The 26,481-nt window shown below is 46.2% G+C and overlaps 2 protein-coding genes across 5 annotated transcripts in view; both read left to right on the forward strand.

Annotated features, from left to right (window-relative positions):
- Positions 1 to 3,513, forward strand: part of ENTPD2 (ectonucleoside triphosphate diphosphohydrolase 2) — a 29,542-nt gene extending 26,029 nt beyond the window's left edge. Inside the window, exon 9 of the mRNA XM_003757527.4 lies at positions 280 to 3,513. Coding sequence (XP_003757575.1) covers positions 280 to 483 — 204 coding nt within the window. The 3' untranslated portion in view covers positions 484 to 3,513. The remainder of the gene's footprint in view (positions 1 to 279) is intronic.
- A 2,160-nt stretch (positions 3,514 to 5,673) lies between these two features.
- On the forward strand, positions 5,674 to 25,606 carry NPDC1 (neural proliferation, differentiation and control 1). 4 transcript variants are annotated; one of them, XM_031951956.1, is made up of 9 exons: positions 5,674 to 5,897; positions 18,103 to 18,246; positions 22,347 to 22,466; positions 22,613 to 22,762; positions 22,982 to 23,048; positions 23,267 to 23,357; positions 23,913 to 23,992; positions 24,564 to 24,672; positions 25,261 to 25,606. In XM_031951956.1, the coding sequence occupies exons 1-9, from the start codon at positions 5,831 to 5,833 to the stop codon at positions 25,465 to 25,467; spliced, it is 1,035 nt and encodes a 344-aa protein (XP_031807816.1). In that variant the 5' UTR covers positions 5,674 to 5,830; the 3' UTR covers positions 25,468 to 25,606. The 4 variants fall into 4 exon arrangements, with proteins under 4 accessions (XP_031807816.1, XP_031807817.1, XP_031807818.1 ...); XM_012554060.3 differs by having other exon boundaries at positions 5,677 to 5,897; positions 22,610 to 22,762; XM_031951957.1 differs by lacking the exon at positions 22,347 to 22,466 and having other exon boundaries at positions 22,610 to 22,762.
- Positions 25,607 to 26,481: the final 875 nt, after the last annotated feature.

The raw sequence follows: 26,481 nt of genomic DNA on the forward strand, positions 1-26,481 counted from the left end.
CATCCTTCCTTGGTGTTCTTTGCCTCATTAGCACTTGTGTCCCCACACTATTCTTACCCTTCCAGTCTTCAACTTATTAGAACAAGAGGAATTAGAAGGGGATATATGGTTTGGGCTCCTTCTGAAAGTATATGTCCAGAGACTTGGGCAGAAAAAGAAATTAGAATTGCGATGGCTATTTGCTTACTCTATTAAGGGACAAGATGAGGGCTGTGAGAGTGTTTCAGAAAACTCCTTGACCCAGAGTCTGATTGTGGATTCTTCATCCTTTCTTTTTAGGCTGGAGACACATCTATTGGCTGGGCACTAGGTTATATGCTGAACCTGACCAACATGATTCCAGCCGGCCAGATGCATTTCCATAAGGGCACAGACCATGCTACTTGGGCAGTCTTACTTCTGATTTTCATCATGATCATACTGATTTCCTTGGTCATGATTTTTTGCTTTGCTCGATCTTCCAAGACACAAAGTGCCATCTAAATTAGTTGCCTGGCTGGGATGGGTCAGGTCCTGTCCTTTTTATGGTCCCCAGCACTGCTATCCCTTCCTAGTGTTCTAAAAACAGCAGGATTGTCTGCCCTTCCAGCGTAATTTTTATCAGATAAGACAATTCACTGCCTCTTCCTGGCATTTGGGGATGGGGGGTTGTGTTGTATGGATGGACTGTAGGGAAGGAAGAGACTAGAGCAGAGGAATAATTTAGGTAACTTGGGTTTTCCCCTCCTCAGCTTGGGGAAATCTCTTCTCATTATTGAGAAGTACTGTATGAAAAGTAGATACTGACAGAGGTGATAACAATAATTCTCACCAAAACTAGCCTAAGGCCTCTAGAGCTAGAGATCTCTGTAACCCAGAAGGCACCCCCAAACCTTAGTCCACACATCTATCTGAGCTGGTATCAGTATGGCCTCTTATGGGCTTGGGGCAACTTCTAGTGAAATTTTGGGGAAGACAGAACCAGGTAATTAATTAGAAGCTCATATCTGATATGTGTGTCATGGTGTGGCACATCCTAACCTTTAGCAAACCCAACTTTCCACCTGATTCTCTCATTTGTCCCTCTCCTCCCTCTTTGTCTTGAACCAGACTCTTTCCTTACTGTGGCCTCTGGCATTCAGGGATGACAATATCGACTGAGCTACTCAGGTAACCCTTTCCTACGGGATGGGGATGAAGTCTAATCTCTCCATGGAGAGCAGCAGTCCTGGATCATAGAAAAGCAGATAAGGCTTGACTAATGGAGAGCCTTGGGGTTGGGGAGTAGAGATTGGGCTCAGTGAAAGGGAAAAATAAATCCTGGAGAAGAGGCTCCTAATTTCAAACTCCAGAGGTGCCCAGCAGGCATATGGTTCTCACTGTGGTACTTATATAACTTTGGGGGGAGGGAGAAGAGATGCCATTTATATCTCTCTGGGTCTGTCCTGGAAGAGCCATTGGCATTCATTATTTGTTTTTAAAAAAGAAGAAAAAGTTTGTAATAAAATGTATCCTGGATAACTAGCCAGTGCTGAGGCTCATTTCTCTTTGGGGCGAGTCCCTGGCTGATCCCTGGCCTACACGCACATTCTATAGCTTACAGTCCCAGAAACATGAAGAATGAATGGTTATCTTGATAAAAGGGGTAGGGGGATATGTGGAGAGTGTTCCTTATGGAGCCCTTCTTGGAGAAATCCACCTCAAGGAAGTGAATTATTTTGAGCTAGGAGTGGAGGTTGTGGAAAAAAGTAGAAAGGCAGAGGGATTCAAATCCATCATTCCTTAATTAAGAATCCATATTACCTTTCCCAAACAAGAAACACATTAAACTTTAGGGAAAGGATAGGCATTTGTGAGTGTGGGCACTAGGGGGGTATGTGCCTGTGTATGTGTCACCTGCACAGCATTTTATTAACTCCGTTCAGAGCTTCCCTTCCTGGATAGGCTCTTTCTCCACTCTGCACACGCTGCTGCTCCATCCCATCTCTCTCATTTTCCCTCTGTGGAGAGGGAGAGTCCCAGGCTGCAGGAAGCCGCAGTGCACATTGGCCCGAGTCTCTGTACTCTAATCTCCACCCAGGCAGATGTTTGGCTGGTGCTTGGAGGTGGAGGGAGAGAGGAAGGCTGGAGAAGCTGTTGTCACTGGTGACTCAGGATTGATATGCAGAAGGGAGGGGAGAGACGAGCCAGCACACCCATAGAGATTGCATCTGATGTATAGGATGCTCAGCTTCAGATCAGCTCCTGGGGGAGGCCACCTTTATCTTTAAATAAGGACATTCTTTGACAAGATTACCTTCAGGAAGATACTTACAATGATTAATGTTTGGGAGGGTTGAATTTAAAAGAAAAACATGGATTTTTGCCAGTCTTCAGTGTTACTATATGAATTGTCTATTTCCTATATTCTCCCCCTTTGAGTCCACAAGGAGATGGACACACCCGTGCCTGCAAGCGCAGTGGGCAGGCAGCCCTCTGTCCACCTCCTCCATCCAGGATTACACCCAGCCTAAAACCTCTCTGTGTCCCCTGCAATGCAGTTTAGGCCAAGTTCGAGATCCGGAGCACCTTCAGCCTGTCTTGCCCTTGGGGTGATTTCTGTGCATTTTTGGCCAAGGCTGTGAGACCAACCCCCAGTTTCCTAGGCCAAGAAACAGGTATTGTAATTCTGGTCTAGAATACTGCCCTGAGGGTTGGGTGATTGAGAAAAGTAGGTGGAAGCTCCAGATTAAAGTAAAAGACTATGAATAAATAAGTTTGTTTTTTTTTCTAAAACCTCTGCCCCAAACCTTATCTTATTTTCTTAAATTTTGAAAAATAAAGACTTCTGCTACTCCTGGGTATGGATGTACTAGATGTTTGCTATTAAATTATTAACCTTGCAACACAAGGGCATATGCAACTGGACCAAGACACAAGAGTTAAGAATGTCCACCTTAAAGGCTTCTTTAACTAGCATAGTTTCCTGGGAGTTCACAATCATACTGGTTATAGCATGTAACCTTAGTTGAGCAGACCAGGTGCTAGGTCCTGCTCCCCACCTCAATTGGAATGATTCATCTTAGACACTCCTCTTCTCCCTTCCACCCCCCCATTTCTGGGAAATGAGCTCAGATGCTATTTCTGTCTGGCCAGGCTGACCTTCAGAGATGAGAGGCAGTGGGCACAGTGAGGAAGGGGCAGATTCTCCGAGAGTGAGCCCCCACCAATAGCCATGATTCTCAGATCAAGAAAACTGGCCAAGAGCAGACCCGCAGTGTGTTTTGTGAGCCAAGGATTTCTGCAGTGTGAAGGACTGGAAATACACCCTTCTTTGAGCTGAAAGGATAATAAGACCACCCTTTCTCAAAAACCCCTCCTGTTTGGCCATACAATATCTCCTACTGAGAATTATAGCAGGGCGATTCTGAGTTATGATAATGGGAAAACAAAAATAAGAAGGGAACACAGTGGGTTGTAACAAGGACACTGAGATTATGAGAGCAGACTTGAGGCTTTATGGGCATGCATAGGGAATATTATAACAAGAGCACTGAGAATATTATTAAAAGGGGATTTGAGGGTATGCTAACAAAGATTTCAAGAATGGTAATAGGGAATAGCTTGTGAGGGGGTCCTCGAGGCTTTGTAGCTTGGCTAGTAGTGTTCCAAGATAGGAAGCTAGAGGACTTTAGAACTGGTACCTAGAGCTATATTATTAGGGGAGACACCAAAAGTATTTTGTATAATAGTCTTTTTATTCTAGTGGCCTTCTGTTATTGGGAACGTCTCTCATTGTGACTGAGAGTTCCCGGGTACTTGACCTCTCAGAGCTCCAGGCAACTTTTTGGTTCCTGATTGACTCAGATTGAATGTAAATAGCAATCATTTTTGCTTTGAACAGAAACCCTGAAGGTCTTCCCCTCCCAGATTTATTTATTTGTTTGTTTGGACTAGGTGAAAGAGAAGATTCTTTGCCTCCGTTGCTACGTTGTCTTAATCACTGATTGGGCTCCACCTCAGGTAAACAGACCTGTGGAAGATTTTGGCTTAAAAAGAGCCACAGTCTCAGGACATGGATTTCATCCAGGGCACCCTGATCTATATCTGCCCGTGGGACGCAGATAGGTCTGGTGGGGAAAGTAAGGCAGGTGACCTTGCACGGCCCTCTCATTTAAATCCAGCTCACTTACATGTCATGACATCAGACGTCATGGACCTCTTCAAGAACAAAGGAGGTACTGGCCTGCTTGGGTAAAGGGAAGGGTCTCTGTAAGGAGGCCATTCATATACCAGTGAAATCATTGGTCCAGGCCCAGTCCCGTCTATCCTTGTAAATGTACCTGGCCAGGGAAACGCATAGTTTCACAGTTGCAGAGTGGAATGATCAATGTAAAATTGGGGGCCCTGTATTCAAATCCTCACTCTCCCACTTAACTGTGCATGTGATTTTAGGCAAGCCATTTAACGTCTCTAGACCTTAGTTACTTCATTTGTGTAAGGGGGAGAAGAGGAAGGAGGTGAGACTAGAGGACTACTGAAGTCCTTTTCATAAAGTTAATTTATGGAATAAAACAAGCATCTTCATAACAGTACAGTAAAAAGATGATTGCGCATGAAACTGCAAATCTGTGCACGAATTGTTATTCCTTCCAAATATACAATAAGTTATCGTGCAAATCTATTTTTCCCTTTTTTTTCTTTTCTAGCCCCTCCCTAGAGATGGCAGCTATCAGGCATAAATACATATACACAGAGCTGTAAAATTGTCCTACATGGACTTCATCTGTCCGTTTTTCTCTAGATGCAGATACTGTATTTCTTCAAATGTCCTTTTAATTTGGGACCTTCTCATCGCGTCATCAAAGTTTAGCTCTTTCACTGCCTCGCGTTGGGAGGCCTTTCCTGATGCCCTCACGGCTAATTCCCTCTCTCCTCTAAACACAGCCATCACCGCGCCATAGCTCTTCGCGGTTTAAAAGTCACCTCACACACACACGACCTCACTCGACCCTCCCCACAGCCCTTGGCGCAGGCTAAGGGACGAGTCCGCGGGCGCGCGGCCAGCGCCCCCAGTACGAGGCGCCCCCAAACGGCACGGGCGCGACGCGGGCTTCGGGGACCCCGGGGAGGGATTCTCCGTTCCGCGGCACGCCCCCGGTAGAGGGCAAGCTCTTTGTCTCGGAAAGCCCCTGCCCTCGCCACAGGGATCGGAGCTAGCAGCCAGCCAAGGATGTGGGATAGGGTCACAGGCGCCCCCTGGTGGCCGCCGGGAGAGCAGCCTCGGCCGCCTTTGCGCAAGGCGGCGCGGATGGGGATGCGTGCGGCGGTTGGGGCGCTCCCGGTTGGGGCGCTCCCGGTTGGGGCGCTCCGGGAGGACACGAGGCGCGCGGCGAGCGCCGAGCAGAAGCGACTCCGCCACGGCGCTGACCTCGCTCTCGGGATCCCGTCTCCTCTGAGGCGCGGGCTCTGGCAGGGACGGAGGTCTCCGGGCCAGAGCGGTGGATGCTGGGGCGCCGGGGGCGCGGGAGCAGGCTTCCTGTTCGGCGCGCGCAGGGGCCTCGCGTCGCTCTCCCCCGGGGACTACGCTGGAAGCCGAGGTGGGAAAAGGAAGGAGGCGCGGCGTGGGCGGGGCCGCAAGCGCGGCGTGGGGCGGGCCCAGGGGCGGGCCCAGGGCCCAGGGCGCCGCCCCCTCCAGCTGCTCCTGCGGTCAGCAGCCCGGCTCGCGCAGTTCGGGGCCCAGCACCCTCCGACTCCGGCAGCTGCCGCGCCTGCTGCGTTTTTGCGTCTCCGTTCCCGTTCCCACGCGGTGCGGATGGTCGCGGCGCTTCTCGGCCATCCTGGTGCGATGCTGCCCCGCAGGTGGTGAAGAATGGCGTACCGGACCCTTTGGTTTCTGCTCTTCGGAATTATCCTCAGTGCAACTGCCATCCAGCCAGGTGAGAAGCCCTGCTCCTCAGCCCCCTCACTGCTGTTCTCTGGGCTCCCCTCAACTTTGGACGCACTGCCTTTTCTATACAGCCCCCCACCTTACTCCCCAGCAATCGGGTAATCCCAGCTCCGCTGTGGTAACACAGCGCAAAACCCGGGAATCCGCAAGATTTCACCTCGTTTTGCCCCATTTTCTAACGCCGCCAAACCCCCCATCCCGCTAACGCCACAAGCCCCCCTCCATTTTGTAGTGCTCCCAAACTCTCCGGACCACGCTGTCCCTTCCTACTCCTTGGTAACATCGGGGTCGTGCCGCGGCCCGATAGCGCGAGACCTCTCGCACGTTGCTGTAATTTGCCCGCCATCTGGTCTGGGAGGTCTGGCGGGGAGAGACCCTGAATCTCCTGATAATACCCCTCCCCCCTAATAGGTTACCATTTTGAGACCCTCCTTCCCGCTAAGCTAAAGCAGGTCCTTTCCATATGCTCAAGTCTGAGACCTTCCTTCCCACCAAAAACGCCATAACTCCCCCCTAACACAAACACGTTTCCATCTGCTAAAACTATGAGATTCTTATTCCCTGGGTATACCGCTTCCCTCAGTCTGCTAGACCGCCTTCCTGCTAATAACGCTGTGGGAGCCCCTCCCCACTAAAATGGGTCTTTCCATCTGCTAGTACCATGAGACTTCCCTCCCCTAACGTGTTAAAGTGGGTCTTAACATCTTCTAACGCCAAAAGGACCCCCCCCTTTTTTTTTTCTAACACAGAGACCCTCTTCAGCTAAGCAGCGCCATGAGATATATCTTCTTGCGAATAATGCGGTGGAACCCTCCTAGATAAAACTAGACCTTTCTACTAACACCATAAGACCCCTGATCTTTCCGTATAATGCTATAGGATCCATTAATATCACGGGTCGCCCTATCTACATACGCTACGAGGGCCGCCCCCCCCCCTTCCTTGGAGACCTTTTAGTCCCGCTAATATTTAGAACCCTCCCATCCTTCCGCCACGAGACACCGCCACCCCCTTCCATATAAAAAAGCAAGATCTGCCCATTTGGAGAGTCCTTCCATTCACTAAGATCTCAAAGGTCTCAGAAAGACCCCCATTCCTATACCACGAGGACCCCTCAGTTTCCTCTCACTCCATGCTCCAATAAAGTGTCCCACCTCCTTCTAAGGCAGAGAACGCCATGAGACCCTCCTTCCCACGCCATTAGACCCCTCCCCTTCCTTCTAACGCCATAAGACCCCACACGTCCTCCTTTCTGTTAAAGCCATGAGCCCCCCGCCAAATCCCTCCTTGCCCCTAAAATGGGTGCTTTCATTTGCTAACGCCATAAAATGTTCTTCTCTGTTAAAAACGTGTCCTCCCTCCATCTGCTAACCCCATGGGACCCTTTTTCCGCTAATACGACGGTAGCACGTATTCGCCGCCGCGGCGGCGGCGGCAGTGGCGGTGGTGGCTGCGTGGTTCGGGGTCATGAGTGAGATCTTCTGAACCATTCATGCCCCTCGTCCCTTTATTTCCTCCCCATTCATGTGGGTACTCCTTGTGCTTATTGCCGCGAGACCGTCCTTCGCGTGGATATTTATCCCTCCGTCGGCGCCATGAGAACCCTTTTTGTTAATCCCACATCTTTTGGCTGCAAGATCCGCCTCCCCATTAATAGTTTGACTTTCCATCTCTGCTAAGGTGATGAGGCTGTCCGATGGCCCATTGTAGCCCTTCATCCTGGCCTAAAATCACATTTTTTGAATCTACCAATGCCAGGATACTCTGTCTCTAATCACGGGCATGCTTCTCTTGGAGAAGAGTGGAGACTCGCAGTAAAACTGCTGAAGGGAATATGCCCTCCTCAATACCGGGAACGTTCCTCCAAAAGTGGCTGCCCTTTTACCTGGTAATAGAGTGGAGATCCCCGTCCACTAAAAGGAGGAGAAGGGAGGAGAACTATGGCGGTGTGGGGGCGGAGCAGGGGGGAGATAGGGAGTTTATTCCACCTGATAATACCGGGAAACCCTCCTTCCCACCCTGCAAAACCGCTCCCCCGAGCCCCTGCAGTACCACACCCCTCAGTCCGGAATACCTCTGTCCTCCATCCTCCATCCCTCTATCCTGCGGTACTCCACCCCCTCCTTGTAATACCGCCCCCTACATCCCTGCAGTACCTCTCATAATATGGCACCCCACAGCCTGCAATACCCGCCTCTTAGTCCCCGCAGTACCACGCCCCTCCACCCCTGCAATACTGACCTCCTCCCCTTTGGAACATTCCCCAGCTTCATGATTCTTGATAGGTTCTTCCTTTTCCCACCTCTTGTTTTCTGCCAATACCTTCTCTCTCCATAGATACCTACCTGATCAATAATCTCCCTCCTCCTGATAGATAAGGCAACTACCAGCCACCGACTTCTCCGTCACACACCACCTACACCAATATCGATAGACCGACATCCTACGTTCACTGGATAGCTTTTCAGAGATTGCTCCCAAATCTTACATTCTCAGCCTCCATTTTCTGAAAACACTTACTCGAACCTCCTTCTTTGAATACCCACCGTCACCTACCAACTTCCTCCATTCTCCAGTTACACTTTCTAACTCCATCCTTCCACTAACGTTTGTTTGTTTTCTCTGTACCCATTGTAAAACACATTCTTCAGTGTTCTGCGTCTCATCATACTGTGATCTTTGCTTCAACTTCAGAGGCAGTATTCTGTGGTTGGAGAGCTTCTCCGGGCAGCGACCATAAAAGTTATTTACTTCAGAAGGAAAAAAAAGATCGACTAACTCTAGGATTGGGGAAAATTATGCATTGGATGGTACCAGTACTTTCTAATCTCCATTAACTGTTGTTAATCATGACAGCAAGCTATTTCCAAAAGCTCTAGCTCTAGATAACTAAATGACTCTTTAGGGAACTATCCCCAGGAAGAGGAACCCAGGTATAGGTGTATCGCAACTGTATCTCAGTGTATCTGTGGTGCGGAACACATAAAACATGTATTATAGTTATTCATGTGCAAATTGTACTATCAGATAAGATTAGATATTTACAAAATATCTATTATTTGCTAAGCATTATGCTAGTAGTTTAACTGAGATACAAAGACAAAAATGAAGTGGGTTTTTTCCCCCTCAAGGATCTGGGGATGGGGAGGAGACGACTTGTATAAATATTTTGTTCATTTGTTTCAGACATTTTCTGTTCTTTGTGATCCCATTTGGGATTTTCTTGGAAAAGATATTGGAGTAGTTTGCCATTTCTTTCTGCAGATCATTTTACATGAGGAAACTGAGACAAACAGGGTTAAGTGACCTGAGGTTACACAATTTGGTAAGTAAGTGTCAGATTTGAACTTGGGTCTTTCTGACTCCAAACATAATATAGCCAAAAAAGAACAACAACAAAAAAATATAATTTTGATGGGTGGGACAGCAGCCAGGAAGATAGATGCTCATATAAGAGGAAGAGACAGATTAAGAGAAAGGACATTCCAAAAATAGGGAACAACCTATACAAAGATACAGAAATAGTAAATGCAGTGTTATGGTTAAGGGTCAACGAGAAAGCACTGGAGTGGGTCTTATATAGCACATGTGAAAAGAGCTAATACATAATAAAGCTAGAAAACTTAAATCTTTACTTGATATAAAAATCACTTTTGCTACAACAATCTTCTACAAGTAATTTTTAGCCATATTTAACAAGTAGAGAAACCGAGGCTAAGAAATGAAGTGCTCATAGTCACATCAAGTTCAGTGTTCCTTCCATTTCATCCTACTGCTCCCCCCTGCACTTTGTATTCCCAATGTGGAATGTACAGACTAGGTATTCAGTGAGTGAATAAGTGAATTAATGTTCCTGAGAATAAATTCATTCACCTATTTTGTGAGTCCAGCTATTTTTGCATAAATTATCCCTCATTCTTGGATCTTCTCTCCTCATCTTAGATTTATTGAGTTTTTCACTACCAAGAATCATGTAATTTGGAATAGATACATATTCCAGTCTTCACTTTGTTGGGGACATGAGAAACTTTGTCCCTATTAGTCATCAGCTAATGCTATAAGACCCTTCTTCACATTGTCTTCTTCGCTTCTATCAGGGCCATGAGAACCCTTTTTGTTTATCCCACATCTCTTGGAATTTATAATTGGAAAAACCTTTAGAGATCATCTGCTTCAACACTTACAGACTAAGGAAAAAAGCTTTTGGGGCTTGTATAAAATAACAAAATTTCAGTCAGAATTCCAGCCTAATACTTTTTAACTACAAATACAATTATAATAATAGTTCTATTATATAGTATGGATTACTTGAAGAAACTTGGCCCTCATATACCAGTAGGTGATGGAATAGATAGAGCTTTAGGTTTGCACTCTGGAAAACACTGGTGGCCCTGGGCTCATCCCATTTCCCCTTCAATATAAAAGAGGTAATGATGCCTGTTTTTCAAGGATTAGGTGAAAATAATATCTGTAAAGAGCTTTATTAAACCTTAAAGTATTAGATACATATTAGCAAAAGGAGGGTATGGAGCAAGTAGAAAACCCTACTGTCCTGGTGGCTTCTCAAGAACAACCTAGGACTTGTAGCTTTACATTTCTGTCCCAAAGATTAATTGGAGTTGTTTTGTCATCATTGATATAGCTCAGGATTAGTAGACAGAAGAATCTTCTAGTCTAAAGAAGGAAGTTAGGAAAAGAAAAAGCATTTGTGGAAGCAAGATTCTATTGACATGACTATCTTCAGAACAAAGAGCTTAGAGTGGAAGGGACCATAATTTTAGAGATGATGTAATAAACCCAGAAAAATGATTTGTGCAAAGTCATAGGAGTAATGTGATATTTTCAAGTAGATAAAAACCAAATCTTTCAAATCCTATTTCTTTTCTGATTACTACGAATTGCTTCTTGTGAGAAAATTGATTCTGTCTAGCTGATACCAGAGATGTGGAATGGACATGAGTGATTATGAAATTATGGTACCTGACTGCCAACGGGAGCATTTACCTGTTGGAGTGAAAGGGAAAGTGCTGGGATCTTGAAGGCTCTTGATACCTCAGGAAAAGGAATATAAGGTCTAGAAAGCAGACAGGTCATTCTCTCTATGGAAATGAGGATGTTCCATCAGGGCCTAGATAAGGAGTATATTTAGTAAGACCTATCCTTTTTTCTCTAGAATATAGAAAAATGAGGACAGTGACCAAATCGAGGTTTTCAGAGGCTTCTACCTCTTTCATTCCTATTTCTAGAACTGTGCTGACTTGAGCATTTAGATGGAGAATTCCCCATCTGGTTGGTACCCCATTGAAATAAGCATATTTCTCAGTGTCTAACCTGGTATTTCCTCTTGGTGGGGAGCATTAGAGAGGGAGGAAATGGCATGTGTCCATCCCCCCCACCCAGATTGCTTTTGCTTCTTAGCTCTCCAGTTCTATCATTGGTACTCTGACTCTGAGATGTTCCTGGCATCCCAAACTCTAGAGCAGTGTAGACTGACCATTTAGATCTTCCTTACCTTCCTTCTGCTTGCCTCACCTTTCCATTGAGTTCCTCCCATCCCATCAACAATGTTTGGCAGTCAGCCAATGATCCCAAAGCCTTTGTGGAAGAAATCCCTGAGGGCCTCCTGAATTCGCAATTGGTACCAGATTATAAGTCTTATAATAATAGTACCAACAACAAATAACTATCATTTCTGTAACACTTTTCAGGTTTGCAAATGATTTGCCTTAGAATAATCCTATAAGTTAAAACTATCTTACTCACACAAATGATGTTGTCCCCATGTTGCAGATGAGAAAACCAAAGTTGTGGAAAGTCAAAAAACTTGTCCATAATGACACAACTTGTAAGAGTTGGAAATGAGATTTTAATCCATTTCTTCTGACCCCAAGTACACTGTTCCTTTTACTGCCTTAGAAAGATGAGATGGGTTAGATTTAAGAGTGGTTCAAGTTTCCTAAGTCTCTAAATCTGTCTTTGTTTTAAGCATCAGAGTTAGAAGAGGACCTTTAAAAAAAACCTTTAGAAATAAGTTTAAATCAGTAAGTATATACACTTTTCTAGGCACAGTGTTAAGTACAGGAGATACAAAGAAAGGAAAACACTAGTTTTACCCTCAAGGAGCTTCCGATCTAATGGTGAGAAGACCTGCCAAAAAACCGTACAAATAAGATGTATATAAAATAAATTGGACATAATCTCTGAGAAAAGGCACTAGCATCAAGGGGAAACTGAAGACTTCTTGGAGAAGCTGGGATTTTAGCTGGGACTTGAAGGAAACCAGGGAAGCTAGAAGGTGGAAGTAAGCCAAGAGAGTGTTAGTTCCAGGCATTGAGTCTTGTCATATAATGCTGCTGGTATGTGGCAATCCACTTCCTTTCTTTGGGCCCTTAAATTGGCTATCCCTCAAGCCTAAAATGAACTCCCTCCTCATCTTTCAATCTATTAAATCTAGTTTCCATCAAGACTGATAAACCTCTCCCTTTCTCCTCAAACTTATTCTTTTTGTGCTCTGTCCTCTTGTCTTTTTAATGTATGTAAACTTCTAGAGGCTGAAAGTGTTTCATTTTTTTGTTTCTCCTAGGGCCTAGCACAAGTGGGGCTTAACGAACTTATTAATAGTTTGGTAGTCAATAAATGCTTGTTAGATGAATCAATTCTAGCTCCCTATCACCAGGCAATTGAATTGACTTGATCCAGAGATTAAAATTTAGAAAGGTTTGATGGGCTTTATGGCCCTGGGGAAATAAAAGGAAATTACTGTTTATTGTTGGATCTGACTCTTAGGCTAGGAAGGAACTAACATATTGTAGGTCTGAATAAGCTTCAGGAGCCAAAACTGCACCCATAGAGAGGTGCTATAGGTTATATGGAGAATGTGGTGGGTATTTTGAAAAGAGCAGATATTTTAGTGTAAAAATTGGATTCAAATCTTGCATCAAACATTAGTTGTGAAAGTACACAGGCAGGTTACTCAGGTTCCCTCAAACCTCAGTTTCCTCATTTGCCAATTAGGATGACACCTACTTTATAGGATTGTCAAGTAACTACCTTGTGAATTATACACTGATATAAACATTAGCTGCTGTTATTGCTTCCTTTCATCCTGCCTAGTCTTTAGGGAGTAGAGTGTCATCAGCTAGAAAAGGCTGCATTGAGCTCAGATCCTAGTTATAGGGAGTCCTTGTAGGAACATCGATCATAGAACTTATAGCTAAAAAGATCTGTAGATCATTTAATCCTATTTCCACAACATTCCTGAGAACATACATGTAGCAGGTTATATTAGAGTCAGAATTTAAGTTTTCTCATCCTAAATCCAGTGTTTTCCTTGTCTTAATGCAGATTATCCTAGGGCTAACTGGATAGAGAGGTAACAGGTAGTGATTCATATGTTAAAATTTTTACCTTCCATAAAGCTGACCCCTGAGGTCTCATCTTTAATTTCTCCATGAGGGGTGATTTGGGGACTCTTTCACTTCCTTTGTTTTTGTCCTTTGATTACTAAATTATCCAGAGCATAGATCTTCTAGGTCTTTATTTTTCCTTCTCCTGATCTTGTGGTTACAGTTAATTGTTCATTGTCCCTGAAAATGGAAGGAGAGAATAGTATGAATAATTAGAGAACAGGTAATCCAGCCAGTAACGTGCTAGCTTTTTGTCTTCTTCTGTCCCTTAACTCTGAGACAAACAACCCAGATGTCAGGTGATCAGGTGATGATTCGAACTGAACCTACTGGTCTGTGGCTTAATTTTTAACCAGCCTGGACTATGCTGGCCCTGGAGGGGAGAGGAAGGAAGAGGAGGGGAACTTGTACCTGTGGGAAATAGCCACCTGGGGACACTGGAACTCACTGACCCAGAAGTACCCAGCCCTAGGCAGTTTGCTGACTTGACACAACATCAATACTTTAGGGTGGAGTCTATTTCAGCCTGGATTAAAACAAATGAGACAATATGTAAAAGTACATTTCAAAGCTTAAAGTAACAAATTGATGAATCTTTTCTTAGACTGTCTTGTTGGGGGTATATACTCTGAGTTGACTGATACAGGGGGTCAGGGCCAAAGAGGAGGTACTATGTAGGAGCTTTCCTCAGGAGTCAAATCAACAAAAGATTTGAGTGCCTGCCATTTGCAGAGTAATAAATAAAGGCAAATGGGGAGATAACATGCAAACAACCATGTACAAATAGTGTAATAAACAGGAACACTTGCAGTAGATCTCAGAGGGAAGACACTAACATTAGGAGGGACTGGGAAAGGGGCTTTGCAGAAATTTGGGATTTTTGCAAGGATTTGAAGGAAAACTAGGCGATAAACATAAACATTCCAGGCATGGAGGAAAGCCAGTGAAAGTGTAGAGATGGGATGTCTCGTTTGAGGAACAGCAAGAAAGCCAGTGTTGGTGAATCACAGGCTCTACATGAAGTTGTGTATGGCTCTTACTCGCCCCTTTTTGGGGTCCTTTTTTGTTTTGTTTTGTGGCAAAGATACTAGAGTAGTTTGCTGTTTTCTTTCCCCACACATTTTATGCTTGAGGAAACAGGGTAAAGTGACTTGCACAAAGTCACACTAATAAGTACCTGCAACCAGATTTGAATTTAGGAAGATGAGTCTTCCTGCCTCAAGGTCCAGTACTGGATCCAGTAAGAGTTAGAAGAGAGTAAGGAATACGAGCCAAATAAAAGAGTTTACATTTGATCCTGGGAGGTAATAGGGAAACCTTGGAATTTGTTGAATTGAAATAGTGGAGTGGATGATATGGTCAGATCTGTACTTTATAGGAAAATTATTGCTGATTAGCATGTAGACTAAAATGGGGGAAAGATTTGATACAAAGGAGACCAGTCAGAGAGCTATTACAATAGAAACGAAATGGCAATGGTAGATTACATCTAATTTCACTGACAAAGAGTGAACCAACTATAGGATCTGGACTGGGCATGTGAGGGAAGGTGGCAATATAAGGAAACCTCTCTAACTATTAGCAAGTTGGATGTCACTGGGTCTGAATATGGGAGTGAAGTTCTAGGAGGTTTTATAGCCTTTGGGGTCTGACAGATGAGATTCAAGTAATAAGAAGTACAAAAAATGCTAGGCTGTGGGAGACCCCCACTGCCTTCAGTCCCACCACAGTCTTGATAAGTAGGATTATGAAAAGGAAAAGAAACAGCAGAAAATCTCAGAGAAACAAGAAATGAAGCTTTGGAAAGCTATTTTTGTTTTAAAAAAAAAAAAAAGTGGAAGCTCTGGATTATCTTTGTTCTATTCTACTTGATCTATTTATTTGACTTTTACAATGAGTAGAAGTTACAATAAGGAAAATTAGGCTCAATTTATGAAAAATTTTAATAAAACATCTTGCCTCACAAGCCATGAGTAAGACCAATAGATCTTAGTTCTAAGGCAAAAGGTCCATTCTTGGTATATCACGGGAGGTGTTCTTGTTCAGGTATATATGGATTGGACTAAGTGGACTTTTGAGGTCCCTTCCAATTCTGAGATTCTATAATTCTGTCCTTTCCCTATTCCTACTTTCTGGATTATGGCACCTATGGGTGCTCCCCTATGCTAGCTTTGGATCCTTCTGAGAAGAGGAGGCAAATTTCACTGTCCCCAGTGACTGGGAAAAGAAATACAGAATTCAGTCGATTTCTCTCCTATCAGCTGTTTGGGGGGAAGAGATAAAATTTTCTCTCAGCTTCTAGTTCCTCTGGTGCACTTTATCCATCTTCACACTCACTATCTCCCACGTCTTTATTCTCTTCAGAGCCCAGATAGATCAGTCATCTTTCACCTAGGCCATATGTGCCTTGTGTCTTTAATCCTGGTTGATAATCACTGTGGTGTTAATGCTTTTCTTTAGTGATTTGGGTTTTCCTTGCTGACCTCAGCAGCATCTGTTGGTCCAGACTGGGCCTCTCTAAGGGGGAGGGCCCTCTGCCTGAGAGAGTTTGGGAGGCCTGGTCTCCGGGCTTCATTAGCACAGGAGCCAGGGATCCTCTGTTTGTTTTGTGTTACTCCTGGCGGATGTCTTCCCTGTTTGTGTATTGGCGGTCCCCAGGGGAAGAGGGGGAGGAGCCCAAGGTACTTGGTACAGTCAAAAGAGCCCTGGCTTGAATATCAGAAGTCCTGGCTCTGGCCCTAATCAGATGAATGACTTTAGAAAAATCACTTCAGTTCTCTTAGGCTTTATTCTATAAAATTACAGGCTTATTAGATCAGAAAGACTTCTTCCTGCTCCCATTTGTGTCTCACTTTTGAAACTAATGGAACAGAGAGCAATACAGAACATGGAGTGCTTTTTAGATAATAGCAGGGGGTCAGAGGAGGAAGAGAGAGTGTTGTGGAGTGGTGAGGAAAGCCCCCCTTGGAAGAGGTTAAAATTATGTTGAGCCTTGAGGGACCGGTGCTATTTGAATAGGTGTCAAAGTAGGAAGGCTGCATGGGCATTCTAAGTGGGAGGAATGTTCTCAATAAAGAGAATGAGCATGGCATGGGGAGAGATTAAACTGACTTCTGAAGAGGAGGGCCTAGACTTCCGAAGGCCTGAGGAGTTTGGACTTTATTTTAGCAGATGGTGAGGAGTCATCGAAGGTGTTTGAGTAAGGAGGAGGTGGGAGTGACTCATTTTCTCCTAATAGCAGCCCTATGGGATTCTTCCCATTTGACAGATGAGGAAACTCAAACCCAAAGGGAAATGTGAGTAGAAACCTTGGGTGAATGAATGTATATCCAGGGTTTAATACCTAAGTCCCTTGATTCCTAACTAGGATAGGCTAAGTTCTGGAAGGCAGCTTCTGTATGAGTATAGAAAAAAAATCCCCCCAAAGAGATGGGAGTTCCTTATCTCCTGGGTCCTAGTCCTAGTTTCTTGGTAATATTTGAATTAACCTGAAGCTTTGGTTTATGAATATTTACCAGCCTAGGAGGCACAGGGAACACTATGCCCTGCATTTTCCATCTGGCTAAAATTGAAACTAGAGGAGACAAGGACATGGAGGATATCTGTGATGGTTCACCTCGGGGATTCTTGTCCAGAAAAAGAAATAGACAGCCAAACTGATGGGCATTTTCTGGCCAAACCTCAAAGTCTTAACAGTCAGCCAGAGCTCGGACTGTGATGTATGTTAAAGGTGGGGAAGCCAGTTCTGTTTATATAAATGTGATCTTATTGGGAGCAGACTATTTATTTGTCTTCCTCATTCTTCATCGTCTATTTGTTCATTAGTAATTCTGCTTAGAACAGGCTTTAGGAAGGAGAAATTCAGAAATCCTTGCTTCCAGTAGTTGATAGTTGGTCAAAATGGATTTTAAGGTTTTTTGACCTTGCCTAGCAGTATGGCTAATTGTCCAGACTCCCTTACTCCTCCAGCAACCTATTCCCTGCTTTGTAAGTAAATTTTGGCCTGCCACCAGATGGCACTGCAGCATTTAGTTTTGGTTTTGGGGTATCTACCCTGAGTGAACCCTTGATTACAAGTGACCTGGTCCTCCTCTTAGCCCCTCTGTGACTCTTTCCCCACTCCCAGCCACCACTACCATCATATACACCACCAGCTCCCTTTATGGGAAGGAAGGGCTGGGTCTTTTGAACAATAACCGGATATAATTTTGAGCCAGCTCCTTTGTTCAAGACAGGAGCCTGGATAGGAAGTAGATATGAAAGTGGCCTCTGAGTCTAGAGTAAGTCTCAGGCCTCCTGGGTTCCTAGCTCATTAGCCAAAGAACTTTGGGGTTCACACCTTTGACTTCAAGACAGAACACCTATTCTTTGCTTCCTCTGAGGAAACTTAAGGCCATATCATTGATTAGGTATCCGGGTGGAATTTTCCTCTGGCCTTTTGAGGAAAGAGGCCTATGGCATGAATCCCTCAGGCCTTTCTCAGTGATATTTTGATCAGTAAATAACTGGTGTTTGATGGAGAGGGGAGGTTTAGGAAAAGACTTCCCCTACCTGCCAGCTTCTTTTTACATTTCCGCTTGTTCTCTGGAACTGGGCCAGGGACTAACCAGTCTATGTCTATGGCAAGCCTTTGATACTTCTGAGTTAGAGCAGGGGAAGGAAGGGAAGGGAATATCCCTTTTCTAGCCTGCCTAATTATTATCCTACTAGGACCTGAAGCTGGGACCCCACAGCTGTCTGGGAGATGTTCTGGCTATCTCACCAGTTCTGACTCTGTTCCCTCCCCAGATGCTGCCTGCCCCCGAAGCTTGGACTGCACTCTGAGAAGGAGGGCCTTGTGCCCACCAGGCTCTGGTGCCTGTGGGCCTTGCCTCAGGCCCTTTGTGGAGGATGACCTTGGCCGATGTGTTCCTAGAAAACAGCTACCTAGAGGTATGTGGGATCTGAGTTGGGGGGGAAGTAGGGTGTGTGCTTGGCTGGATTCTAGGGTTCTAAACCCAGGTTGTGGGATCTGGACAGCCGGAACGGTTGAGTTGCCATGAATTGTTCCTTTCCTCACTCTCAACTCCATACACACATGCACAGTTCAATACAAACAACTCACACACGTACAATGAACCTCTCTGGGGAACATGTTGTTCTGGGTTGATTCTCCCCCCGACAGTTTCCACGTCCCTGGAGCAGGCACTGAGGATGTTGGGTGAGGACTGGGTGGCTGCTTTGGGGGCCAGGAGAATGGGCCCGCTGCTTATGTCCCCTTTCCCATCCTGTTCCACTGTGGGGTCCCTGGACCCAGTTCTTGCTTAAGTGTGTTGGGGTCTGAAACAGTCCGTGTGTCTTCTGTTTTTCATCAACACCCCCATGAGGAAGTTGGAGAAGGAGAGAGAAATAATCGGGGCCAGTGGGTAGAGGTGGGGGGCACAGGGGCGTGGGTATGTGGGTGCACCTTCTATCTGTTTGTTTTGCCTCAGCTCCTGAGCTGGCTGGCTGTCCTCAGTCTTCCACCACTCCCTCCTTCCCCAGTTCTTCCAAGTCAGGGAGTGAAGAGTTTTTGTTCCTGTCTTTTTACCCCTGCTATCTGCCTGCCTTCTCCCCTCTTCCCAGTGCCGTTATTTCTGAGATATCCAGAAGCTATTTGAGGGGAAAGATGACATACAGTTGTTTTTCCAACCTTCCCTTCATTAGGAAGGAGCAGGAAGAGATGGCAGCTCTCTAATCAGGGAGGGCCAAGTGTCCCAAGGTGAAAGAAATGTTTCTGTGTGTACATGTCTGTGCCCGGATGGTCTTTGGGATCTAGAAGTGACTGAAAGCTAGGTCTGGGGAAGAGATGGGGGTAGGCGAAGGGAGCTCTTGCTTCTCTCCAACCAGCCTGGGGACGCCTTAGTGCACAGCCTCTGCTTTGAGAGCCCATACCCTTGATCTTTTGCCGCTTGGGGCAGTGACAGGTGGTACTGGGTGTGGGGAAAGTTGGGGGGGGGGGGGGAGGATTTGATAGTGGAAACTTTTGACTGTCTCCATAGTAATGTTCTCTGAGCTCATCCCTGTGTCAGAGCTGGAGGGCATGAATTGTATTTCCCAGGTTTTTTGGTTTTGTTTTGCTTTGTTTTGTTTCCCCTCTGTACCTCAGTTTCCATGTGTGGGATAAGGAAGAATGTCAGGAGGCTTGGGTAACTGGTAGTTTCTTCTCTTGGTGGTGGTGCTTCCCAAGCAGTGTTCTGTGTGATGGGGATTCCATGAGAAAATGTTAACTATTTGGTTGTAATTTTCCTTATAAAATTATACATAAGATTATATGCAAAAATACAGTGGCTATTTTTCAAAATAAAAATAAGTTCAGTTTCTTCTATTTTTGTTTTTAAAAATTACCAGCCTCCCCCATCCCCCCAACCTATTTTGATTTTATCTTGGGGACATTGTAGATCTGTAGTAATTAGTGTTTCTGGGTTCTGTCAGTATATTTATAAAGCTCAAGTGTGTTTGGTGGCCAAATCAGATTGCAGAACAACTACTTTATAGATAATAAAGAGAAGAGGGCCTGGAGCAGTAGAGAAAAGGTCAATAATTTATGATCTGAAGCTTAATCTCTAAGCTTCTGCCTCAGTCACACAATTACTCTCTACTCCTCACCTCCAATTAGTGGGTTTTTCCTAGGAGCTGTTCTCTGAGATGTTATTGCTCTGGTGATCACCATGGCAACCCCAGAGCTGACTTCTAGAGCATAGGGGGGAAAATCCAACCTCCCCTGGTACTTCCCTCCCCTAGAGGTTTGGGGAATTATAAGAGTCTGGAGAAAACTCAGAAAATATAGATGAAGGGATTAATTCCCCTGCTCTAAGTTAAGGTCAGACCCCTAAAGAAACACAGTTCTTTGTTCCTTGGATGTGGCATGTGGGCATTGAGCAAGAGATTGAATAGGAGAACTGATCATCACTATTGATGGGCTATTCTCTTCCATGATAAAAAAAAGGGCTCCAGGTTCCAGTTGCCTTCATAAAACCAACCAACCAACCAAAAACTCATTAGAGCCTCAACCTGGCTCCAATAGACTTGAATAGTGCCCAGGCAAGTGGTTTGACCTGTTGGGATAGTCCTCTGCCTGTACTTGTGTCTCTACATAAAATGGGGTTGTATTAAAGTGATCTCTTTAAGATTCTTCTAAGTATGGGCTTTCAAGTCCCAATTCTCAGTGTTCTGGGAAGGATATGGTTGGCAGAAAGGATTCTTCTACTACAATCTACCTCATAGAACTCGTAGAGAAAAGCATTTTATAGATTTTAAAACAATATGGAAATGAATAATAGCACTAATAGTAATAATTCCACAATGGGAATGGAGTTATTAAAAGCATAGTTTGATTTTTCCATATAGCTATTGGGTAAGTCATTTCGCTCTCAGCCTCAGTTTCCACCTCTGTAAAAAGGAACAATGACTGTATTTCTCAAGCTTTAAAAATGTTTTCTAAGTGCAAACATTCTTGTTGGCCGAGTCTCTAGGTCCCAGTAGGGAGAGGAGTGTGCTAGCTCTGTGACAGGTATGGGGTTAAGTGCTTTACAAATATTATCTCCTTCTGTTCTCACCACAACTTGGGGAAGTAGGTGCTATTGTTACTTCTCTTTTATAGTTAAATAAACTGAGATTAAGTGACTTATCCAGAGTCACACAGCTAGAAAGGTCTAAGGCTAGGTTGGAACTCATCTTCCTGACTCAGGCTCTGCTGAGCATTCAAGATCCAGCTCTGTCCATTCCCCTGCGGGCTTCCACCATCTCTCTTTCCCTGTATCACCTCCTGATATACCCCTTTTCCCTTTAGCAGTAAACCTGGTGGCCTACAGGATGGAAACCCAGATCCTCATGTATGTCCATACCCCAAGTCTCTAGTGCATCCTCAAGTCCTGAGATGGCAGGAGCTGTGTTTAGTTAGTTTTATTAATGAAATCACTGTTTGGTAATTGGGAAGTAGTACCAAACAGGGAGCAAGGCAGGAAACCATATTGGGGAGAAGCAACATAAGGGTGGGGGGGGGGGTCACTTCCCAGTTTCAAGTCTTATGTCTCCTTTCTTTTCCTGGGAGGGGTGAGTCCCATCCTAGAAGATTTCCAGCAGAGCTTTTAGTAACAAGTACTCTTGAGAACTGAGTGAACAGCAGGGGGTGGTGTTGGCTCAATAGAAAATTATTTGGTGAGTTGAAATTCCTGTGTCTGGGTCCCTGAACCTCTTTTGTACTCTGGGGACTTAGCTTGTTTCAGTTTCCTGTCCTCAAAAAGGGGACGGATAAATGAGTAGAGGAGAAAAAGGAAATGGAAGGATGGGTGTGACCTTTTCCCCTTCCTTTCTGGAAATCCTCAGTGATCATTGATGGATACGGATAAATATATTTAGTAAAGGAATTGGGGGAGGGATTATTCTTTCTTCCTATTGCTGTCTAATTTTCCCAAACTCTTTATCATTCCCTTATAAAGTCTTCCTTCCCAACTTTATCTGCAGTTAACCAGATCCCTTTCCCCCTCTCTTTCTCCCTCCAGTTCTCGGAGTTGGGGAATGACAGGTGGGGTTTTGTGGTGGCCTTTAAACCTGTTACAGATGGTGTCACTGGAGGAGCTGAACTGGCTGACCCCTTACTTTTTTAGCTCCCTTCTATTTTCAAACCACCAAACCATTCCTGGTATTTGCCTGCCCTCTGACACCCCCCCTCCCAAAGGGCATCATTGTGGACTCAGTGTCTCTCCATATAAACACACAAATCACCCAAGTCTGAGTACTGACTAAGCTTTGGCTTAAGGCACATTTTTGCCGCAGCTGCCGTTGATTGAATAAGATCAAGACTTTAAAGCTCTATATAAATGTTAACTATTGTTATTACTATGTAAATATACTGTAAACTCCCTAAATCCAAGTTTTTGGGATGTTCTGTCGAAGGAAGGTTGGGAAAATGCTGAGCAACCCCCTCTCCCCTCTACCAGAAGCAGCCCCCCTCCCCCAACCTAATGTCCAGGGGCCTCTGGCAGCCTCTGACTGCCCCTCAACCCCCTCAGGTAAAATGCAGCCCTGGCCCAACCTGGAAGAAGAAATCGACTTACTGGCTAACATGCTGGCCCATCAGGACACTGTCCCCCAGCGCCAGGACACTGTCCCCCAGCGCTTCCGCTGGCCTGGTGAGCTCCCCCAGACATCCCTCCAATGACACCTCACACCCCGCTGCAGTCCCGCTGATTGCCATGAGGCCCTCTCCCCTTTCCCTTTACTAGCCCAAGGCCCCTTTGCCCTCCTGGCCAGACCCTCTCCTCTTCCTCTTTAGCAGCCACCCTGGTATCCCCAAGACAGGAGCCCGATACCCCATCCCCTCAGGGTGCACAAGTTCCCACCATCAGAGCCTCCCATTCATCTTCGAGGCCTGTGGAGATGTCACCTGTGGACCCCCCACACCCGTCCACTGACGTCCTTGTTCTCAGTAGGTAGTGGTGAGCTCCTAAGGGTGGTGGGAGGCACGGGGTGGGGGGGAGTAGGGGGGAAGGGGGGGAGAAGGGAAGATCCAGTCCCTCTGTTGGGAAGCAGGGTGGAATACTGGGAAGTGTGACCTCGGGAGAGAAAGGTTCAAATCTCTGCTCCAGCCCTGGCCTGTGAGCTCTCTGGTGGTCCTATCTATGATGGGCCCTGTCCTTGTCCACAGTGATGATCGTGGTCTGCGCGGTGGCTGGGCTCTCGGCGCTTATTGTGGCTATTGTCTGCTGGTGCAGGTGAGGCCCTGGGAGACCCCCATCTCCAGTGGGCAAAACTCTGCCAGGGAAATGAGGCTCCCTGTGTGTCTACCCACAGGTGCACAGGCAGGGGTGCTTGGGGGGGTGGGGGTGGGGTCTGAATCTGGCTGGCCTTGTCCCAACCAGGCTTCAGACTGAGACAGTCGGAGGGGTGGGCAAGGCTGGGCCTAGGATCAGGGAGACTATCTGCCTTTCAGGTTACAGAAGGAAATCCACTTGGCTCAGAAAACAGACTACTCATCCAAGTCCCAGAAAATAACCGGCTCCCCGGCCTTCGGCAGAAGCATGGTATGTGGGAGGGAGAGCTCTGGGAATGGGAAGGACCTGTGGGCAACTGAGTTCCAGCTTGGACGTCGAGGGCCTAAGCCTTCCAGCCTGGTTTTTGGCCATTGCCTCCCTAGGCCACATTGACCTTGAACTCCGTTGCCTCTTAGGCCAAGGACTCAAAACTTTTGTGTCATGGACTCCTTGGACAGTCTGGAGATAATTATGGACTTCTTCTTGTTTTTTAATTCCTAATTAAAGTTTCAGTTACAGGTTAATTAAAATAAAGATGTCACACACAAACTCCCTGAAATCTTTCTAGGCCCCAGGTTGTGAAGAAACTGGCATGCCTTATGGATTTAGAGTTTCAAGGAGACCTTAGAGATCAATTAGCACAACCCTTGCTCATTTGACAGATAAGGTAACTGAGGTCCAGAAAGCTTTCAGATCACACACCTAGTTAAATGGCCATCAGATTTCAAATCCAGATTCCCCTTTTCAGGGAGTTTCCTGGGGGATGAGGTGGGATGGGGATGGAATGCTCTGGGCTCCTTTGTTCTGATGGCCCTCTGCCCACAGCCTGGGGACAAGAAGCTCGCCCAGAGTGCCCAGATGTATCACTACCAGCACCAGAAGCAGCAGATGTTATCTCTAGAGAAGTGAGTAGTGGATTTACCATAAGCACATGGGTATGAATGGTATAGCCCAAACACAGCGGGGGTGGGGAGACCAGACACTGGCACATCACCAGGCTTCTGAGAGGGAATCCCAGGCCCCAGAGCTCCTCAAGGACAGGAGTGAAGCCTGATTCCCCAATATGAACAAGAACCCCAAGAAATCTGGTTCATCCCTTCCAGATCATATCTGATTAGTCTCCTAGTCCTAATCAGTAAGTCAACAGAGGTTTATCATGTTATATGTCAAGGGAAGAAAGAAGTAACCCAGACAATTCCCTCCCATATTCCTTTCTTCCTCACCTAGTCCTCAGACTATTAATTTTAGAATCGCCAAGGAAAAGTCTTGGGTTCCTCTCTGGGGCATGAGGAATTAAAAATGAGACACTGAGGCTAGAAGGGTGGTGACCTTGGAGAGAAGATAAGTTCAGGTTTCAATGAGTTGAGGTCGAACATTCATGAAATTATGAGGTGCCCCCCTACCACCCCCCCCTACAATTCAACCCCTTGGGTGTCTTAATCTATGGCTCTCCCAATTCTTGCCTTCTATCCTCAGGCATAAAGAGCAGCCTAAAATCATGGACTCTGGGTCTTCTGAAGAAGAGAATGAGGATGGAGACTTCACTGTCTATGAGTGCCCTGGCTTGGCCCCTATGAATGCCTTGGTAGGGAAGCTTTTCTTGGAAGTTGGGGTTGGATGGGAGGGAGGGGCACAAAGCACTGGCTGGGGAGGGGAGGGAGGGAAAAGAAGAGAATTGAAGGGGCAGAGCCTCCTTGAGGGATCTACAGGTTTGTCCTTCCCTTCCCCCAATCCCTAGCCCTGAGGGAGGGTGAAGGGTCTTTTCTTATGGAAGTGGTCTTTACAGGCCCATTAAAAGGCTATTTATCACTTGTCTACCCCACCCCCCCTCCTTTGCTGCTCCTGGCTTGAGCTCCTCCACACAACCATTTCCTCCCCCAGCGGGGTGCCAAGAAGTTTTATCTCAACCCCTGAAGCCTTTGCTTCCTGTGGGATCCCCTTCTCATATGGTACTTTTGGGGTACTCCTAGAGATTAAGGATCCTTGTTGGTTTTTTTTATCCTATGAGTTCTGAACCCCCCCTGTAAACCTCATCTCCCCTCATCAATGAAATGGGAGTTTTCTAAGAATAGATTCTAACTTGGCTCCTTCTCAACTTGTGGGCTGGAGAATGTTTTTTTTTCCCCTTTGAGAGGTCTGGATCCTGACTCCCCTCTTTTCCCCTCCTTCCCAGACTGGAGAGATGGAAGTGAAGAACCCAATGTTTGATGACTCTGCTCTGGCGGACCCTAGCCCCCGTGCTGCCGCTAGCCCTCGAGCTGGCTCTAAATCTGGATCTGGGCCCCGTGTCAGTTCAGGCTCCCGTGCTAGTGGGTCCCGGACTGGCTCTCGCTCCAGCCCCCGGCCTCCCAGGCTGGTGGCCCCCAAATCTCACCAATGACCAGCCTACTGCCTTCTCCTGGCCAGTGACTCCAGCCTGGGAAAGAGAGCTCTGAAGGGGCTGGGGATGGCCAGGGTAGGGATGGGGGTGCTAATATTAGGATGTTTCCCCCTATTAAGGAAAAAAAAAAAAAAAAAAAGCAAAAAAAAAAAAAAAAAGCTCTGAAATCCCAAGTTTTGCTGTTTGCAGTGAGTGCTGGCTCCCCTCCTGTTTGGTGTCCCTGTACTCTTCCAGTGTTGGGAAAGAGATGAGAAGGAAGTGAGTAAGCCATGAGCTCCCCTCTCCATCTTCCCAGAAGGAAGGGGGTCTGCCTATCCCTTTCCAAAGCCCCTTTCCTTCCTCAACTTTTGGGGCTGGGATTCTTCTAAAAAGGGATGGGGAAAACCGCTTTGTAATATTCATTCCCCTCCCCAGGCCAGGGCTCCCTGTAGCCAGGACCCTGGCACGCTTGGGAACATGGAGCTGGCAACTGATTTTTAAGTCTCCGTTGCCTCCCTCAGAGGCTCTGGGACAGGGGATTAGGCCATTTATCATTCCCCTCTCCCAGTGGCATAGCCCCAAATGTTTCCTTGGCCCTGTGAACCTGGTGTGTGGGCCCTAATCATTCTGCTCTCCCAGTGTTCTTCCCCAGTCCCACCAAAGTGATTCTAGCTCAGGATCCCAAACTGGGTGAGGTGGGCATTGGTGCCAGGGCCTGGGGCAGGTGCCCGGGAGGTTCTCGGCCCTCCAGGCCTGTCTTCTCTGTGCCTGTGTCCTTCCCTCTCCCTGTGCCCGTGTCCACTCCTGGTCTGTGCCTGTGTCCTGTCCTGTTTACTCTGGCACCTGGCTCTCACTGTGAGACTCCTCTTCCCCTCTTCTGCTTATGGCCGGGATTGTATCCACGTGCATTTTGAAACAAATTCACTTTTATTAAAAACAATATTTCAAACAGCTGGGGGAGAGGGCTCCTTTGGCTCTCTCTGGGGGCTCTTGTCTGAGGGGGATGGGTTTGAGATGAGCTGTGGCCGACACAGT

The sequence above is a fragment of the Sarcophilus harrisii genome, chromosome 2, assembly GCF_902635505.1.
Source record: "Sarcophilus harrisii chromosome 2, mSarHar1.11, whole genome shotgun sequence".
In the NCBI taxonomy this organism is placed as follows: Eukaryota; Metazoa; Chordata; class Mammalia; order Dasyuromorphia; family Dasyuridae; genus Sarcophilus; species Sarcophilus harrisii.

Excerpts from the sequence above, each read along its gene's own strand:
- NPDC1 (XM_012554060.3), top strand. The coding sequence starts at position 5,831 with ATGGCGTACCGGACCCTTTGGTTTCTGCTCTTCGGAATTATCCTCAGT. Across the intron at positions 5,898-18,102 it reads TGCAACTGCCATCCAGCCAG|ATGCTGCCTGCCCCCGAAGC; the intron begins GTGAGAAGCCCT and ends TTCCCTCCCCAG. Across the intron at positions 24,673-25,260 it reads TGGCCCCTATGAATGCCTTG|ACTGGAGAGATGGAAGTGAA; the intron begins GTAGGGAAGCTT and ends CCTCCTTCCCAG.